This window comes from Canariomyces notabilis (genome assembly GCF_033297395.1).
Source record: "Canariomyces notabilis strain CBS 508.74 unplaced genomic scaffold N656scaffold_41, whole genome shotgun sequence".
NCBI lineage: Eukaryota > Fungi > Ascomycota > Sordariomycetes > Sordariales > Chaetomiaceae > Canariomyces > Canariomyces notabilis.
In genome coordinates this window covers 25,638-41,839 of record NW_027041863.1, presented here as the reverse complement: position 1 = coordinate 41,839, position 16,202 = coordinate 25,638, and the positions used below count along the sequence as shown (strand labels likewise).

Sequence of the window (16,202 nt, the reverse complement as noted above, 5' to 3'; positions counted from 1 at the left end):
CTGATCAAGGGAGCAAGACCACCTCTTAAGCTGGGCAAAGTAAGATACCGTCTCGTGCTACGCTACCCCTGGTACCAAGGACCAACGGCGCCCCAACCCAACGTCCCATCATAAACATCCTTTCCCCCTTTTTTCCTCTGCATCATCACTATGTCCTTTCCAAGTTCCCCACATTTTCCCCAGACTGGACCCAAATGCGGAGAATTCTTCCCAGCCTTAAGTTGCAAAAGCTTCCAGGTTGGGTACCGGTGGGTGGTGTTATATTAGCCGAGACAGCGGGACCTCAACCGAAGCGTGGCAGACGCGGCAGACCGCACGCGTGGTTCGGCCTCAAGAAAGTCTTGCTTATCTGGGGTGCGTCGGAGCAATATACGTTGGAGCGGGGAAAGCCAGCTGGGGGCATATATTAGTGCAGGGACGCCGGGCATATATATTACAAGGGCTTCGTCTCGTGACATCCAACCGGCCGCACGCAACTTTGATGGGACAGGCACTCTTTCGGCGTCCATTCGTGACCGCCGAACCAACAGAGGGAAAATACCAGAAATGATTGGCCAGGTTGCCCCGATCAGCAGTCAAGGGGTGGTAGAGTTAAGACTAAGAACGAGTGCGTCTTACTTGAGCATTCATTTGTCTGGTCTCATCAGGGGTTTATCCTGATGATCCTAGCCTGAATCCTTGAGCGATTCGGCATATCCACGACCATACTACTGTTATACTTCAGCTAGAAGCAGGATCCATGGAGGTTCTCGTACTGCGCCGTGGTTGGCACACTCTCATGGCTGTCTGACATATGAACATGATGGGGGGCGGGTTCTAGACCGAGGTGGATATTACTAGGTACCTTATGATCACGCCCGACGGAGTGAAAGCGGTTCTCGAGGCCGGGACCTCATTATGTTCGCAGTTCATACCGTGACATACAAAACGAAAGCTTACATGTACGACTGGATTCCGACACTCCCGTTCTGTGGTTGGACTATGCGTTGTGCTTGCTTCGCTTCCTGCGGTTTGTAGATACATAGCACTTCATTCAGTGCAAACATGTAACACTGGGACGGTCATGCCTTCGCCTGAACTGGTTATTAACTCTTAATACTACAGCTACACTACCTAAGGTAATCGGATCATTGGCAAGAATGCAGGCCTCTAGCAGCCGCGTAAAGGGAACTACTAAGTACCTAGGAGCCATCGCGTTGAGATTCAGGGGCAGAGACCACGAGCCATCACTACTAAGTATCACAGGATCAATTGAGGTACGGTACCTCTGTGAGAAGGGATCTATTCGACTATATCTAAGTACATGTATCTTCAGGCTGTCCCCAAGCCAGAGCCTTGAGGTAGCCACAAATGTTGGATATGATGATCATCGTATCCCATAGCCGTGTCATTCATACAACAACTAAGAGCTCATCGACCATAAGCAGCATATAAGGGAGACAGACTCGCATACCAAGAGGCCAAGCTAAGGTAAGGTACCTTACGTACCTTATATATTGCTCTAGGAATTACCTCCAAGTTAGTAGTTACCTATTCACACCCGGCCACTCCGTCAGTACCTAAACAGCTTCACTTCTGCCTATCTCTCTTCGTCTTCACGGAGGCAGTTCTGAGTTGAAGCAGTTCCGTACCTACGTTGGGGTAATCAAAGATCGGAATCAACCATATTGCCAGTGCACGCAGAAGACGGCGGAATTCCAGATGAACTAGACTCATTGGTGGGTTGAGTTGGTCAAGACGGCCCGGTCACTGTCAGTTAGACTGAGTGTCCCAAATTTGATCCCACTGCCATCCTCCCCGGGCACACTGTATAGATACCTACACAGACTTTTAGTCAGAGCAACCGAGTTCAATAAGAGTGGTGCAGCCAGGGCATTGCAAACAAAACAAGCAACCCGCAGCACTGACAGTGAGCAACCTGAATCAGGGACTCAGGAGACGGCAGTGCTCGGCATTCACTATAAGAAGCAGTTGGATCAACGGGGGGCGTAGTCAAGGCATCACTAGTAACAATATAACCGGAAGATTGGTCGAACAGACCAGGCTAGGTAGTAACAGCATATCCTGAACGTAGACGAGATCATGAGGCTTAACAGGGTACGGGAAAAAGGCAACAGTGTTGGGGTTAGATATGGCACTCTTCCCCTGAATTCCCCCTGAACGTGTCACGTGAGAGAAACTCAGTGTTAACCTCCAGAAGAGCAGTGGTCTGAGATTGCTAAAAACGCTCTGGAATGATAGGAATTCATGAAATATGATGTCAATGAGATGGTCACACATTTCCACAATCTACGAAGTACGGCACTCTTGAGAAAGGGATTTTTTTGGGAAGAGAAAATGAAGGCTACCGTACAAGGAGTTGGAAAGCGGACTGGTTACGGGTTAGGGTTAATGGTGGGTTTTCGGAAAAGGAAGGTGGTGGTTGAGGTGAACGTGGCCCTGACCAGACAGTGGGGACTGGGGACCAGTCGGAAACCTTCACAAAATCTATCTGGCGATTTGTTGCCCCTTTGGAACCTTCAGCTTCTCAACATCGACAAAGTCCTCGCTCTCTAGAACAACAACCCTCTCGCTGTCTACCTATCAGTATAAGTCAATCGCAATGGCTGGACTCAATCCGCAGATGTACGACTCTGAGGCTCTTTGCGCCGCGCACGCGACAGTTGGAAGCTAACATTGTTTACCGCGCAGCACGAACCTGATCATCATCTTCGGGATGATGCAGGTTGCCAAGAAGATTCCCTTCGAGGACCCGACGGTCTTGAACGCGATTCGCGCTGTCTATGTTACCAGCAACCTCATTATCCTCGGCATCTACCTCTACATCCGGGCCCAGGTGAACAAGAAGAAGGGTACGTTCTCGTGGCAGCCCTCCGAATATCCCGGTGGCGCAAGCACCCATGCAACACCCATTGCCGATTTCTGCGCACTATGCAACTTCCAGGCTAACCGCAGCATTTCTCTCAGACATGACCACGTTGAAGTACGTCGAGCCAGCCCCGATGGGTTCGAGCGAGGAAGGGAAGCTCGTCACGACCACAATCCACGCCTACGACATCGGTCAGATCAGGAACCTTATGCGCGCACAAGCTATGGGTGTGCTCATGATGGCCGTGATGCACTTGTACTTCAAGTACACCAACCCACTCCTGATCCAGAGCATCATCCCGCTGAAGGGCGCGCTGGAGGCGAACATGACCAAGATCCACGTTTGGGGACAGCCCGCTTCGGGTGATCTCAAGAGGCCCTTCAAGCAGTCTGCCGGCTTCATGAGCGGCTTGCAGAGCGGCCCTGCGCAGAGTGACAAGAAGGCTGTCGAGGCCGCCGAGCGCGCCGGCCGGGGTGGTGCCAAAGAGGAGTAGACTACCCAGGAGGACTTGTGTGGGCGAGATATCATCTTTACGGAAGGCCTTGTACGTTATCATAGAGATCTTGCGGGCGTCGCGGCATCAAATCTTCTAATAGACCTGCGGGAGTGAAAGGCGACAGCGGGTTGAATACTTGTTTGCTTTCTGTGTGAGCGCTTACGGTGATAGCCATGCTTTACAGTAAACGATCCCGGAGCGAAAGTAACGGACGTCCTAAAAATCCCCTTTTCTAGTCGGAAGAAATCTTGTGGTGTAGAGTACAAACGGTGGCGAATCAACTTATTAGTCAGACTCTCAGGGACCACGCATCAAAACGGGGATGCTTTACCGTCCAGGCACGGTATCAGCATTAGTGGGGCAACTTCCCGAACCGCAGGACTCGCTTTCGACGACGACAATACAATTGTTTGACCTCTCAGGGCCCGCTTGAAATACAGTGCTCCGACCATCCGTATCGCTCACGCGAGGATTTGTTGTCATAAGCAGCCTCTGCTAAGCCTGCAATGGAGCGACCGCGCACTCCGCCAACGGAAACATCATCGACATCGAGACGCCCGCCAACCCCTCCAACACCGGAAGTGACCCGTCGCATAGTGAGCAAGCGGCTGACTTTGGTGCCTCATTTGCTAGCACTAACTCTTTCCAGGAAGAAGCTCGCCTACGTGCAAAAGCTATCCGCGACCAACGTGAAGCCGAGCAACGATCCGCCGCCATCTCCACCGCACAGCCGCGAGCCAGCTCCAGGCTTGTCGCAACGGAAAATGCCGGTCCTGCCGGCCAAAAACGGCCTTACGCATCAATATCCCGAACCGAGGTGCCCACGACGAACCGTGATGCTCGCACAGCGCCATCATCAAAGGATACCAACGGGGGCGGCGGCGCGGGCGGCGATTTGCTGCCCGTCTCGCGCAAGTTCTCCAAGTATGTTGACTACAACTTCAGCGCCATGACCGACACCAAGGGCGGTTTTCTCAGCACCGAGGACGATCCATGGAACAAGAGCATGTCTACGGGCAGCACAGCTCGCCCAGGCGGTGGTGGCGGCGGCGCGCCCGAGGGCGAGCAAAAACCGGCGCACATGACGGCCGCCGAGTGGGAACGTCTGCAGCTAATCCGCAACCTGCAACGCAACAAGGCCGGCCCGTACGAGCCGGGCCTGAGCATCCTCACCGACGAGAAGACAAGGAAACGATGTCGAGAGTGCAACAGCTTGGAGATTGACTTTGTGTGGGAGGAGGTCTTTGGCTGTGCCGTCTGCAACGCCTGCAAGGAGAAATATCCGGAAAAGTACAGCTTGCTCACAAAAACGGAGTGCAAGGACGACTACCTGCTGACAGACCGTGAGTGTGTCTTGGAAACAATCCAGCATCGCAGCCATTTGCTAACAAGCGCCCAACTGCAGCCGAGCTCAAGGACCCAGAACTGCTCCCACATCTGAACAAACCCAATCCGCACAAGTCGCACTGGCACGACATGATGCTTTTCTTACGATACCAGGTTGAGGAGTACGCTTTTAACCACAAATGGGGCTCCGCCGAGGCATTAGATGCCGAGTTTGAGAGGCGCGAGGCCGACAAGAAGAGGCGGAAGGAGGCCAAGTTCAAGGAGAAGCTGCTAGACCTCAAGCGCAAGACCAGGACAGACGCGTTCAGAAGGAACAATGCGAAGGCCGGAGGCGGAATTGTGGGAGGAGGTGGAGCAGGCAAGCCCGCCAAGTTTGGAGATGCCATCGGCGGCGGCGGGAAACATGTCCACGACTGGGGCCGGACTGTGGAGAACGAGGAGGGCATGACGGTCAAGACATGCTTAAGTTGTGGCATGGAGGTTGAGGAGCTCGAGTTGTGAATAAGCTTGCTGCTAGATCATCGAGTGCATTCCAGGCTAGAGAAGCCAACCGCCTTCCTGATGGCCCTTCGGAATGTTGGTTCCATGGGAACCGACACTGGATTTACAGGCTTTTTGAGCCACAATGGCTCCCTGTGGTGTAATCGGTTCCAGTTACCCTACGGTGCTGCTGTATTGACTTACCTCTAGGCCGTTAGACGTGCTGCTTTCGTACCAATGCTGTGTATCGTCGGACCACAAAGCTGTCAGTTGCGAATTGGGTGGATCCTGCTGATGTTGGTCAAGAGAGAAAGAGCTTCCAAAGGCCCTGAGAGTGAGACCTGGACGAAATGCAACGGTTGCACAGAGACCCACACAAATCGATGCCTTGCAGCCTCACGGTAACCGACGGGCTCTGATTCGACAGCCGCGCTCGTATCCCTGCGGTCCGCCCCTTCCCCAAAGAGCAGAACGGCCCTGTCGCTCTTGGCCAGCATCCGCAGCGGCCAGCATCACCAACCCAGGCTAGCATTGCCGCCCTGCTGCAGGGTGATTCGGCCGCCAAAGAGAAGCAAAAAAATCCTGTCGACACGACACCCCTTTTGCTGGGTAACTAATCCTCAATTTCGCCGTTTCGCGCCATCGGCATCTATCTTCGGTCACCGATAAGCTTGCTCTGGCTGCACCAACAAGCTTTGCCCTAAAGCAAGCAGCAGCAGAGCTTGTGAGCCCTGCTTGGCAGCCGTCGCCCCTTCATCCTGCCGCGCGTCGGCCTCGTCCATGGCTAGGTAGTCCGAACTGCTACGAGTCTCCCGAGATTTGAGCCCCCTCCGCCGTCATGGGCACAAACGGAGGGAGCGGGGTAGGCGGCGGTGCTGCACACGACACGGGCGGCATCATGGGGCCCGGCGCAAATCAGCTGCCTGCCACAGAGTACACTCTCCAAGGTCGGTGCAGTTTTGCCAAGAAGACGATTACACTCAAAGCAATGACCTGGCCATCGTATCATCGATGCTAACAATGGTTCTGTATTGTACAGGCGTCATGCGCTTTCTCCAAACTGAATGGCACCGGCACGAACGCGACCGAAATGCCTGGGAGATCGAAAAGCAGGAGATGAAGAGCAGGATAGCCAATCTGGAGGGGCAGGCGCGGAGGGCGGACGCGACCCAGAAGGCATTGAAAAAGTATGTCACTATACTCGAGAAAAAGGTCAAGGACCAGGCTGCACTGCTCAAGTCGGGCAAGACGCCCGAGACTGAGCCCAAGCTTGATCGTGCTGCATTGCTTCAGGAGAAGCTGCGCCGTGAGTTCCCCAATCCCTGTTACGTCCGACATGTCATGCTGATCGACGGAGCTGGCTATGCAGCATCATCGGAGAAACTCGCCGGTTCCTTGGCCGAGTCTGCTCTCGAGGCCGGGCTTGCAGACGAGGAGGCTGCGCGCAATGACCTCAAAACGTTCCTCGACCAGTGCCAGGCCGAGTTCACGTACCTAATGATTACGCCCGCGAATCCAATACCCCCAAGGGAGTCTCCACCTCTGCCCGTCATGGAAGACTTGCGAGAAGGAGAGGCGTTTGGCCAGTCAATGTTGGATCAGTCATACCAGCAAGGCATGCGCCGGCACCAAAATCTAGCCCGCGACATGCTCACTGCCCAAACCCAGCCTGCTCCGGTCCCAAACCACCACCCCCCAGGGCCCCCAGGGCCCCCAGGCCCAGTGAGCTTCCCTGCTAAACCGCTCGATATCCAGGCGCCGCCAATGGTGCGCACGTCGAATCCTGAGCACAACGCCATGGCGTATGGCAGCACCAATGACGCTGAGTGGGTTACCGTGCCTGAACCTGGGAAGGCAGTGGCCGAACCGATTCCCGGACCAGCCAATCCTCCGAAGCATTTCAACAAGACCGAAGATAAAGGAGAAGCTGCCGAGAAGCGTGGTGTGGCTGAGACGGGTAGCTGGGATTTCAACGATGCCAACTTCCCAGATACTGCGGCCCCAACTCAGCCTCAGCAGCTGTCGTCCAACCGGCCCGACACCGACGTGTTCCCTACTGCTGAAAACATTCCACGATCACCTCACCGTGCCCCTCTTGCGCATCGAAGAAAGAGCTCAAGCTCCATGTCCCGGAGGAGGAGTGCGGAACACGAACTCTCGCTCCACGCACTGGGCCAAAAAGCGGAGAACACAAACTTCAAGCTCAGATTCGGCCTCCGCGGCCACCTGGACACGGTTCGCACCGTAATTTTCTCGGGCGGTGGCAGCCCTGGGGAGCCTGAGATCTGCACGGCAGGAGATGACGGGATGATCAAACGGTTCCACATACCGGACCGACATCCCGGACATGTGGGGGCAAGCAGCTCTGATCTTGACGTCATCGCCGACTTCACGCACCGCGGCCACACGGGAGCAGTGCTATCGCTGACCTCTTGGTCGCCGTCTCCGAACTTCTCCACGGGCGGCCGAGCGCAGGGCGACGGCTGGATCTTCTCGGGCGGACAAGATGCAACGATTCGGGTCTGGGAACGGGGTCGCGTAGACCCGAAAGCCACCCTGGACGGTCACACGGATGCAGTCTGGGCTCTCTGCGTTCTCCCAACCAATCTTGGCGCAATCTTTGGTCAGTCAAACACGTATGGGCCGCCGGATCGCATCCTTTTGGTGTCGGGTGCCGCAGATGGCACCGTCAAGATCTGGGCAGTCAGCGCGCCTCCGCAGCTTACCTCCCCGCAGCCTAGCGGGGGCCGGCGCGGCCCCGGCGGTCGGGTGCGGGGTAATTCTATGAGCTCCGGCTCTGCGTTTCCCAGCTCGCCGCAGCCCACGACGGCCTCAAACTCACCTTTTCATCACACGCTGATACACACCATTTCGCGTCCGAACTCGAAGGCAAGCCCGACGTGCATCACTCCGCTCAGCCCGAATGGTGAGGCGTTTGTGGTCAGCTACTCGGATGCGGCCATCATAGTCTACGACACGCGCTCGGGAGAGGAAATCGGGTCCATGGCAAGCCTGGAAACGTACGACGGCACCGTGGGAACGAGCGTGAACGCGGTCGTGGCTACAACGGTCGGCCTCGATCAGCCCCATCAAGGTCTGAACGAGGAAGACGCTGGCAGTGGAGGAGGACCCACCGGAGGCGGTCGCGCCATGGCTGGGTCTGGAGTTGAGGGTGTCATTATCTCAGGCCATGAGGACTGCTACGTCAGATTCTTTGATGCCAACAGCGGTAAGTCTTTCTGTTGCGCGCTATCTGTTTTCCCCGCCAGTATCCCCACATTCAGCCAAGTTACGCGCATCCCCGGCTGCAGGATTGAGTCCAACTGACATGTGGAACAGGTCAATGCACATACAACATGGTCGCTCATCCGGCGTCCATCTCCAGCCTTTCGCTCAGCCCTGATGGCCGGGAGCTAGTCAGTGCGGGCCATGACGCCTCGCTGCGGTTCTGGTCGCTCGAGAAGCGATCCTGCACGCAGGAGATTACAAGCCACCGCGTCATGCGCGGTGAGGGTGTCTGTGCCGTTGTCTGGAGTCAGGACGGCCGGTGGGTTGTCAGCGGCGGTGGAGACGGTGTGGTCAAGGTGTTTGCGCGGTAGGACGTGCGAGCACCACCAGCAAGGGGCAGCAGACAAGAAGCCGTCACTAGATATGGCTTTAGACGAACACTGGATGCATGGACGGATTGACCATTTCTCTGACCATGCTCCGTGGCAGCTGATGCGGGATGAAATGGATAAGTGGGGGGTTGTAGCAATGATACCAGCAGCTTGGGGCTTTTTCTGTGGAGAGGGGTATTGAAATGGCTCAGGTTGGAGCTCCAGGAGCAGAGAGCTTGTGGCAGATTCGAACTGAAAACCGATACCACAACAATCGACGCGCAGAAACGAGCCGGCCGCAGTATCTCTCACCAAGGGTCCAACAGCCTGTGGCACCCCTCGAGGGCGCCACGAGTGGGCACTACTGTGTAATGGAAGAACTGTATGATACATGTTGGGGGATTGTTGTGTATAGGCTTCGGGGCAATGTCAAAGACTTTGTTGATCAGGGCAGGGAGCGAGCGAGGAGCTGCACCTCGGTTGCACGAAACGCAGTCCAACCTGCCAGCGCGTTGGCTGTATTCTTAATATGTCCGAGACCGTCGGGTTATTGTGCAGCAGGTCTCGGCGGTCGATATCTGCCATTTACGGCCTTAGCAGCGGCACAAAAGATCGGCAGGCCAAGGGCGGAGGCGAGAAATCGGACGGACTTGAGAAGAATCGCCTTCGTTCATCCGTCACTTAACACTGAGATCTAGGCATACCAGGCACTGAAGCAGGACGATCTGCCCTCAGACGGGTGCTTATCACGGCTCTATTAAAGAGTCATATATGAGACGGGGCGCTCTGTAACAGGGAGCAAGTGCCGTAAAGCATGTTTTGGATCTTCATGCACGACGTCAAGACCAACCGCATCTGGATAAGGTAAGCCAAGGTTTGTGGAATGCAAGGGTCACAGCCAAGCGCGATCTGCCGCCAGAGATGGCACCGTTTCTCCCAACCCGATAGGCTGCTGTCGACGTGGGAGCTCATGGTGCTGCACTTATCTGCCTAAACTGCCGAAGCCATGCTGCGGGTCAAGACCAAGTTAATTAAGCTTTGCGGACCTCCCATTCGTCGACACGGCGGATGAAGCTATCAGAGCTTCCCTGGGGGGCCATTACGCAGTAATTGTGTCGATCGAGCTGATCGAGCTCAGGAGGGGGAGCTCCCCTTGTAAAGTTGTTGGTGTGGGCTTCTATCAAAACATCTTACCTTAACTTACTACCTTAGGTAACGTTAACTGCTCGTTTCCAAGACGGAACCAACGCCGAGGGGCTTGATCTGCCCAAACAGGCAGCTTCACTGCCATTCTCTACAACTCTAACGAGGGCCTCTTTCTGCCGGAGCGGAGGCGAGAGTGCCAACCTGCCAAGCGTGGCCAGCACTCTCCGTCTCTGGCAACAAAGACCACGAGACCAGCGGGCAGGGCCCAATGCCATGCCCTTCCGAGCCTGTTGACCCCGGGCTTTGTGTTCGTTTGCTGGTCTCGGCACGGCAGAGAGGCCCCCTTGGCCCTTATCTTCTGCATTCCGATCTACCTTTACCGCCTGGAACTCATAGTGTGCGGGCATCCGAGATTGGCCTCGACCGCTCGTGCTTGCTGGGGTCAGGTATCGCCATCCCGGGCTGATATTGGCCGTATGGCGGGGGGATGCTCGGTTGGAAAAGAGGTACTAGGAGTAGATAAGCCCGCCGACCTCAGTCATCCGTCTGCCCCTCTCGTGAAGCAGCGACAGAGGCCGTCTGGACAGAGGATCTGGGAACTACTTGCTCCTCGTTGCTCTAGTTACCCTCGGTCCATCTGCTCACCCCGTTGGACAGGCATTGTCAGGCTTAGCCCCCTGAACCCCTTTTCACCTCAACCCTCGTGCACCTCGCGCTGGCCACGATGGTGACCATTACAAACCTGTTATTCAGTGCTGCCGTGCTCGCAGTCTCGGGCTTGGGTTCTGCCCTGCCTCCCAGGATCGGCACGACCAACATTGTTGGCAATGGCAATGCGAACAGCAACGCAAAGGGTCGGGTCTCGCTCAAGCAGGCTCGCAACCCCCACTATCGCTACTTCAACGGCGCCCGGTCCATCCAGCGGACGTACCTGAAATACGGCGTCCCCGTGCCCGACTATCTCGTCGAGGCCGCGAACCGCATCGACGCGCTCAACAATGCCGGAGAAGAGTCCAAGCGCGACACTGGCAGCGCCCCCGCGGTGCCCATCGATGAGGTCGACATTGCCTACGTCACGCCCGTGACCATCGGCACGCCGCCGCAGACGCTGAACCTGGACTTTGATACTGGCTCATCCGACCTATGGGTCTTCTCTAGCCACATGCCCAGCTCGCAGATCCGGGGCCAGGAGATCTACACCCCGACCAAGTCCAGCTCGGCCAAGCTGCTCGCCGGCCAGTCGTGGAGCATCACGTACGGCGACGGCTCGGCGTCGCGCGGCAACGTCTACAGCGACAACTTCACTGTTGGCGGCCTGACGGTCGACTCGCAGGCTGTGCAGTGCGCCCAGCAGGTCTCGTCGAGCTTCACCAGCGAGCAGCACATTGATGGGCTGGTCGGGCTTGGGTTCAGCTCGCTCAATACCGTCAACCCGCAGAGCCAGTTGACGTTTTTCGATAATGCAAAGCCCAAGCTGGACAGCCCGGTGTTTACCGCGGATTTGAAATACAAGAAGAGTATGTTCAATGTCGTGCCCTTCCCTTTGGGTTTGCATGCCATCGTGATATTCCAGTCGCGAATGAGGGGCAAAAGGGGAGAAGTCATGTCAGGACTGGACAGACTAGAGGATTAGAGATTGACCCTGACACTTCGTTAGCTGGCACGTACGATTTCGGCTTCATCGACAAGGCCAAATACACAGGAGAAATCACCTACGTCCCCGTCGACACCAACCCGGGCTACTGGACCTTCACGTCCTCGGGCTACGGCGTCGGCTCCGGGAACTTTAGCGCCACCTCCATCAAGGGCATCGCCGACACGGGGACGACGCTGGTGTACCTGCCGACGGCCATCGTGACGGCCTACTACCGGCAGGTGTCCGGGGCCAGCAACAGCCGGAGCTATGGCGGCTACGTCTTCCCGTGCACGTCGACGCTTCCGTCGTTTACCTTTGGCATCGGATCGACCCGCTTCACCATTCCGCCGTCCTACATCAACTACACGCGCGTGTCGCCCACGTCGTCGACATGCTTTGGCGGCCTGCAGAGCAGCAGCTCGCTCGGCATCAACATCTGGGGCGACGTCGCCCTCAAGGCCGCCTTTGTCGTGTTTAATGGTGCGAACCCGCCCACCATCGGCTGGGCGCAGAAGCCGCTCGAGACATGACAATTGTTCAAGGTAGTCTAGGTGGTGTGTCAGCAGCAGGTGGAGTATGTCAGATGGGTGTTCCATTGTAACTGAGGGTCCATAGCATCGTTACGCAAGACTGGGGTTGATTCACTCAATTAGTGTGGGTAGTGAGGTCGTTATCAAACCAATCACGCAATCAATGATTTCATGATAGTGTCTGGGCCATTGGTCTCACGACCTACCTTTTCTGGTTTAATGATTGAATCCTACCGGATTCTCGACCTGTTTTGGCCTTTGGGCATGGGGTGGCAAGCGCTTGCCGGCGGGGTCTGAGGCGTTGGCGAAATGTCGGCAGTGACAGGAGAGATAAGAATCGTGGGTGAGCTGCATTCGAACATTCGCTCCTGCTGAGAGCCCAAATCAGGGCTGTACTTCGCTCTTGCTCCGGGACATAATGAGATTGCTGAATTGTTATAGCGGTTTGGACGTAAGGCGAATACTCCAAAGGCATGGTGCTCGTTAGCTCGTGGAGATGAGTGCCAAAAAAGGAAAGGTGAAAGATCGCCAAGACAAATGGAAGCCCTTGGCCGAGTTCGAGAGAGCGGCTTGGCGCAGGACAAGCCTTCGGGTCCCGAATCCAAGAACTGCCACACCACAGCTTGTTCGAACCTCTCTGCTTGGCAAGGCTGTCCTGACGCCGAAAGATGGACCTCCAAGAGACACATTTAGAGTCATAGACCCCTTAAAGAACACGTATTCACATGTAAACCAAGCCTGCCGAATTTCTAACGACGGCCTGCCCCTGACTGCGGCCACGCCGATTTGGGTCTGTTCTAGATTTTAGTGCCGATGGAGCCGAGGATGGCGACATGCCGATGTTCCCGAGGTTTTGGGAGGAGAAGGGGCGAGTTCGGACGGGAAAACGCCAATTGTGCGGGAAAACGCTGCATTCTGGGGAATTGCAAATCGGACTGAGCTGATTGCGCTTTGGCCGGCAGCGGTTTGGAATGACCCCAGAACTTCATCACAGGAACTTTGGGATGCGCTTTCCAATGATGCGGCACTGTAATGCGTCCTGCTTTCCCCTCCTTCCCCCTCCGCAGTGAGAAACATGCAGGTTCGCAATCAAGGGGTTCAGTGACTGATGCGATCCAATCGAGCGAGAGCACCACCAGCGGAACGGTCGGATAAGAATCGCCTACTGTACGATGTGGATGGGGTTGAAACCTGCCCTGATGGAGAATGTATGGGGTCCCGACTCGGAGGCGACCTTCAGATGAACTCCACCACATCCACACAAATCGACAAGAATTGCTGGGCTAGCTTGTCGTGGGTTGCTCGTGTCGAGAAGGATCCTTCGATGGGGACTCCTCTCCATTGCCACGGGCACAAGCACTTGATCGAGGAAGGAACCAACGCTCCCCCGGACAAATGACGGACATGAAGCTACCCAACCTGGAAGGTGCTCATGCTTCTATCTATGTCCCCAGCGCGCACCACCAATCAGCATCCCAGGTTACTGGAACCGGTCCTCGATTTACATCGCACGCTATTCGCCCTCTTATCAGTCGCCGCCGCATGTTTGATGCTTCCCCCATCCCATTACTACGTTCTCCATAAGTACACCACATCATCCGGCTGATGAGAACTTGCCGTTCCCCCGCCTCTCTCCCTCCCTCAGCGCGTTCCCTTCCGTCCAGTGAAACCTGCACACCCAACGCGCTAGGTACGCCTCTGTACGGATCAGCCGAGTATGGGTAAGTGAACCTCGACACAAGGATGCCGTGTTTACCCATGTGACTGACTAAGGATCAATTGCTGATGCGTCAACAGCGGAAAAGGTGCCCTCGTCCGGCAGCGACACGGCCGAAAAGGCCGGTGTCGACCTGGAGAAGATGCCGCGCACACCTCCAGGTGACCACCACCCAGCTTATCTGAATCCGGACGTCATGGAGGGCGAGTACGAGGGCAAGCCAACCGAGGAGGAGATGGCCGTCTTGCGCCGCGTGCCGGGGAAAATCCCGACCATAGCCTACCTCATCTGCATTGTCGAGTTCTGCGAGCGAGCCTCGTACTACGGCGTCCAGCCCTTGATCAGCAACTATGTCAACCGACCGATGCCCATCGGCGGTAACGGCTGGGGCGCCCCACCTCAGGGCGATCAGCAGACCCCCGGCGCGCTCGGCATGGGCACCGTGGTGGCCAACGCCGTGACCCAGTCCTTCAGCATGCTTGCATATGCGCTGCCTCTCTTCTTTGGCTGGCTCGCCGATGCCAAGACCGGCCGCTTCAAGCTGATCTGTTGGGGCGTTGCTGTCTTTGGCGTTGCTCACGTCCTCATGGTTGCTGCAGGGGCCAAAGACCTTTTGGCCAACGGGACGTCCAAGGCGCCCTACTTTTTGTCTGTTTACATCCTGTCAATCGGCGCGGGTAAGCCCAATTGAGCGTACATTCCTTTCCTGCGGCCAGCTGACATGCTCGCAGCAATGTTCAAGCCCAACGTGTCACCCCTCCTCCTCGACCAGGTCACCACTACTGTCCCAAAAGTCGTCACGCTCAAAACCGGCGAGAGAGTCATTGAAGACCCGGAGGCTACCAGCGAGCGCGTCATGCTTTGGTTCTACCTCATGATCAACATTGGCGGCTTCATGGGCGTCGCCACATCGTATTCGGAGAAATATGTCGGAGTAAGTGCCACATAACGAGCATTAACTTGCTATCCAGTGGCTAACCGTCAGTAGTGGTGGCTTGCATTCCTTATCCCTCTCATCCTCTATCTGCCGCTGCCGCTGTTGCTCTGGTTCCTCCATAAGCGCATCATTCTGCACCCGCCTGGCGGTAGCGATCTGCCCAACGTCTTCAGGGTCCTGGGCATCTGTCTTCGTCGGGGAGGGGTGAAGAAGATTGGCCGCCACGGATTTTGGGATCTCGCCAAACCCTCCAATATCGAAGCCGCAGGTCTCAGCTCGACTTACAAAATCCAGTGGAATGACCAGTTTGTCGAGGATGTCCGCCGCACCTTCCAGGCAACAGGCATGTTCTGTTTCTTCCCAATCCAGTACATCAACGACAACGGCCTTGGCGCTGCAGCCAGCTTCCTGTCCACAATGCTCGAGACCAACGGCGTGCCCAACGACGTCATCAACAACTTCAACTCACTCAGCATCATCGTGACCACCCCGATCCTCAACTACGGCTTGTACCCGCTTCTGCGGAGACTCAACGTCCATTACGGCCCCATTGCCCGCATCACCACCGGCCTGGTGATGTCGTCCCTCGGCGGCATGGGATATGCCTTGCTGAACTACTACGCCTACCAGCAGTCGCCCTGCGGGGAGTACGGCTCGAGCGACTGCACAATCGGGACCGGCGTGGCCCCGATCAGCATCTGGTGGATGGCCATCCCCTTCGCCGTGGGCGGCATTTCTGAGCTGTTTGTAAACGTGCCGGCATACGGCATCGCTTACTCGCGGGCCCCCGTAAACATGCGGGGTCTCGTGTCAGCTATCAACCTGTTCAGCACCGCCGTGGCCTACATCATCGGCCTGGCCTGCTCGTCGGTCGTCACGGACCCCTACCTGACGTGGGACTTTGGCGGGCCCGCCATCGCCGGCGGCATCCTGTCGGTTATCTTCTACTTCATGTTCAGGCACATTGACAAGGAGGAGTATGTCCTGAGCCAGAACGAGTACCAGCTGGAACTGGAGGGGACGAGGAATGTGGTGGGCGAGAACGAGCTCAACAAGACGATCAACAGGCCGGCGCCCATTGCCGACAATGAGGAAATGATGATCTCGCAGAAGCAGTAGAGTCTGGTTTGGAATCTGGACCGGAGGGGAGCGAGAGGGTGCACTGGAGTTTGGCGTCGTGTCGCTCAAAGCCTAATGTGTGGAACGGGTCGTTCATGAATCATGCCGGAGTTGTATTTAGTATTGGAAAGATTTAATGTAAGCATGCCTGCAGACTGTGTTCAACTTCCATCATCCATGCCATTCCCGTTCCTTGTCTTTGCATGTCAATGGAAGGAAGTGAAGGTGGAGTATGGTGTCGCGGGCTGGTGGAGAGACCTTGACAACTTCAATCCTCAAATTTCGACCATGTGGCTCCTGGGCCGGTCTCGGTCTGTCGGACCGGA

General features: G+C 56.1%; 7 protein-coding genes across 7 annotated transcripts; 6 read left to right on the top strand and 1 right to left on the bottom strand.

Annotated features, from left to right (window-relative positions):
- The first annotated feature begins 2,691 nt into the window (after nt 1–2,691).
- N656DRAFT_785153 (inorganic phosphate transport PHO88) lies at nt 2,692–3,408 on the top strand. Its single transcript, XM_064816318.1, has 2 exons — nt 2,692–2,852; nt 2,968–3,408. The coding sequence occupies exons 1-2, from the start codon at nt 2,717–2,719 to the stop codon at nt 3,360–3,362; spliced, it is 531 nt and encodes a 176-aa protein (XP_064665089.1). The 5' UTR covers nt 2,692–2,716; the 3' UTR covers nt 3,363–3,408.
- A 145-nt stretch (nt 3,409–3,553) lies between these two features.
- Nucleotides 3,554–5,290, top strand: N656DRAFT_505989 (DNA repair protein). Its single transcript, XM_064809879.1, has 3 exons — nt 3,554–3,961; nt 4,015–4,708; nt 4,771–5,290. The coding sequence occupies exons 1-3, from the start codon at nt 3,872–3,874 to the stop codon at nt 5,211–5,213; spliced, it is 1,227 nt and encodes a 408-aa protein (XP_064665088.1). The 5' UTR covers nt 3,554–3,871; the 3' UTR covers nt 5,214–5,290.
- A 740-nt stretch (nt 5,291–6,030) lies between these two features.
- On the top strand, nt 6,031–8,791 carry N656DRAFT_793118 (WD40 repeat-like protein; the record flags this gene model as incomplete). The annotated part of the gene is made up of 3 exons (XM_064817142.1): nt 6,031–6,139; nt 6,232–8,421; nt 8,532–8,791. 3 exons carry the CDS (start codon nt 6,031–6,033, stop codon nt 8,789–8,791), a joined length of 2,559 nt encoding a protein of 852 aa, XP_064665087.1.
- A 102-nt stretch (nt 8,792–8,893) lies between these two features.
- On the top strand, nt 8,894–9,523 carry N656DRAFT_505769 (uncharacterized protein). The gene has a single exon (XM_064809876.1). The coding sequence runs from the start codon at nt 8,995–8,997 to the stop codon at nt 9,487–9,489; it is 495 nt and encodes a 164-aa protein (XP_064665086.1). The 5' UTR covers nt 8,894–8,994; the 3' UTR covers nt 9,490–9,523.
- Nucleotides 9,524–10,661: 1,138 nt separating this feature from the next.
- On the top strand, nt 10,662–12,188 carry N656DRAFT_741575 (aspartic-type endopeptidase-like protein; the record flags this gene model as incomplete). The annotated part of the gene is made up of 2 exons (XM_064812821.1): nt 10,662–11,454; nt 11,595–12,188. 2 exons carry the CDS (start codon nt 10,662–10,664, stop codon nt 12,101–12,103), a joined length of 1,302 nt encoding a protein of 433 aa, XP_064665085.1. The 3' UTR covers nt 12,104–12,188.
- On the bottom strand, nt 11,870–13,001 carry N656DRAFT_505901 (uncharacterized protein). The gene is made up of 2 exons (XM_064809878.1): nt 12,338–13,001; nt 11,870–12,120 (listed from the first exon to the last, which is right to left on the bottom strand). The coding sequence occupies exons 1-2, from the start codon at nt 12,790–12,792 to the stop codon at nt 12,111–12,113; spliced, it is 465 nt and encodes a 154-aa protein (XP_064665084.1). The 5' UTR covers nt 12,793–13,001; the 3' UTR covers nt 11,870–12,110.
- Nucleotides 13,002–13,661: 660 nt separating this feature from the next.
- On the top strand, nt 13,662–16,131 carry N656DRAFT_505774 (general substrate transporter). Its single transcript, XM_064809877.1, has 4 exons — nt 13,662–13,824; nt 13,901–14,497; nt 14,552–14,754; nt 14,809–16,131. Exons 1-4 carry the CDS (start codon nt 13,821–13,823, stop codon nt 15,874–15,876), a joined length of 1,872 nt encoding a protein of 623 aa, XP_064665083.1. The 5' UTR covers nt 13,662–13,820; the 3' UTR covers nt 15,877–16,131.
- Nucleotides 16,132–16,202: the final 71 nt, after the last annotated feature.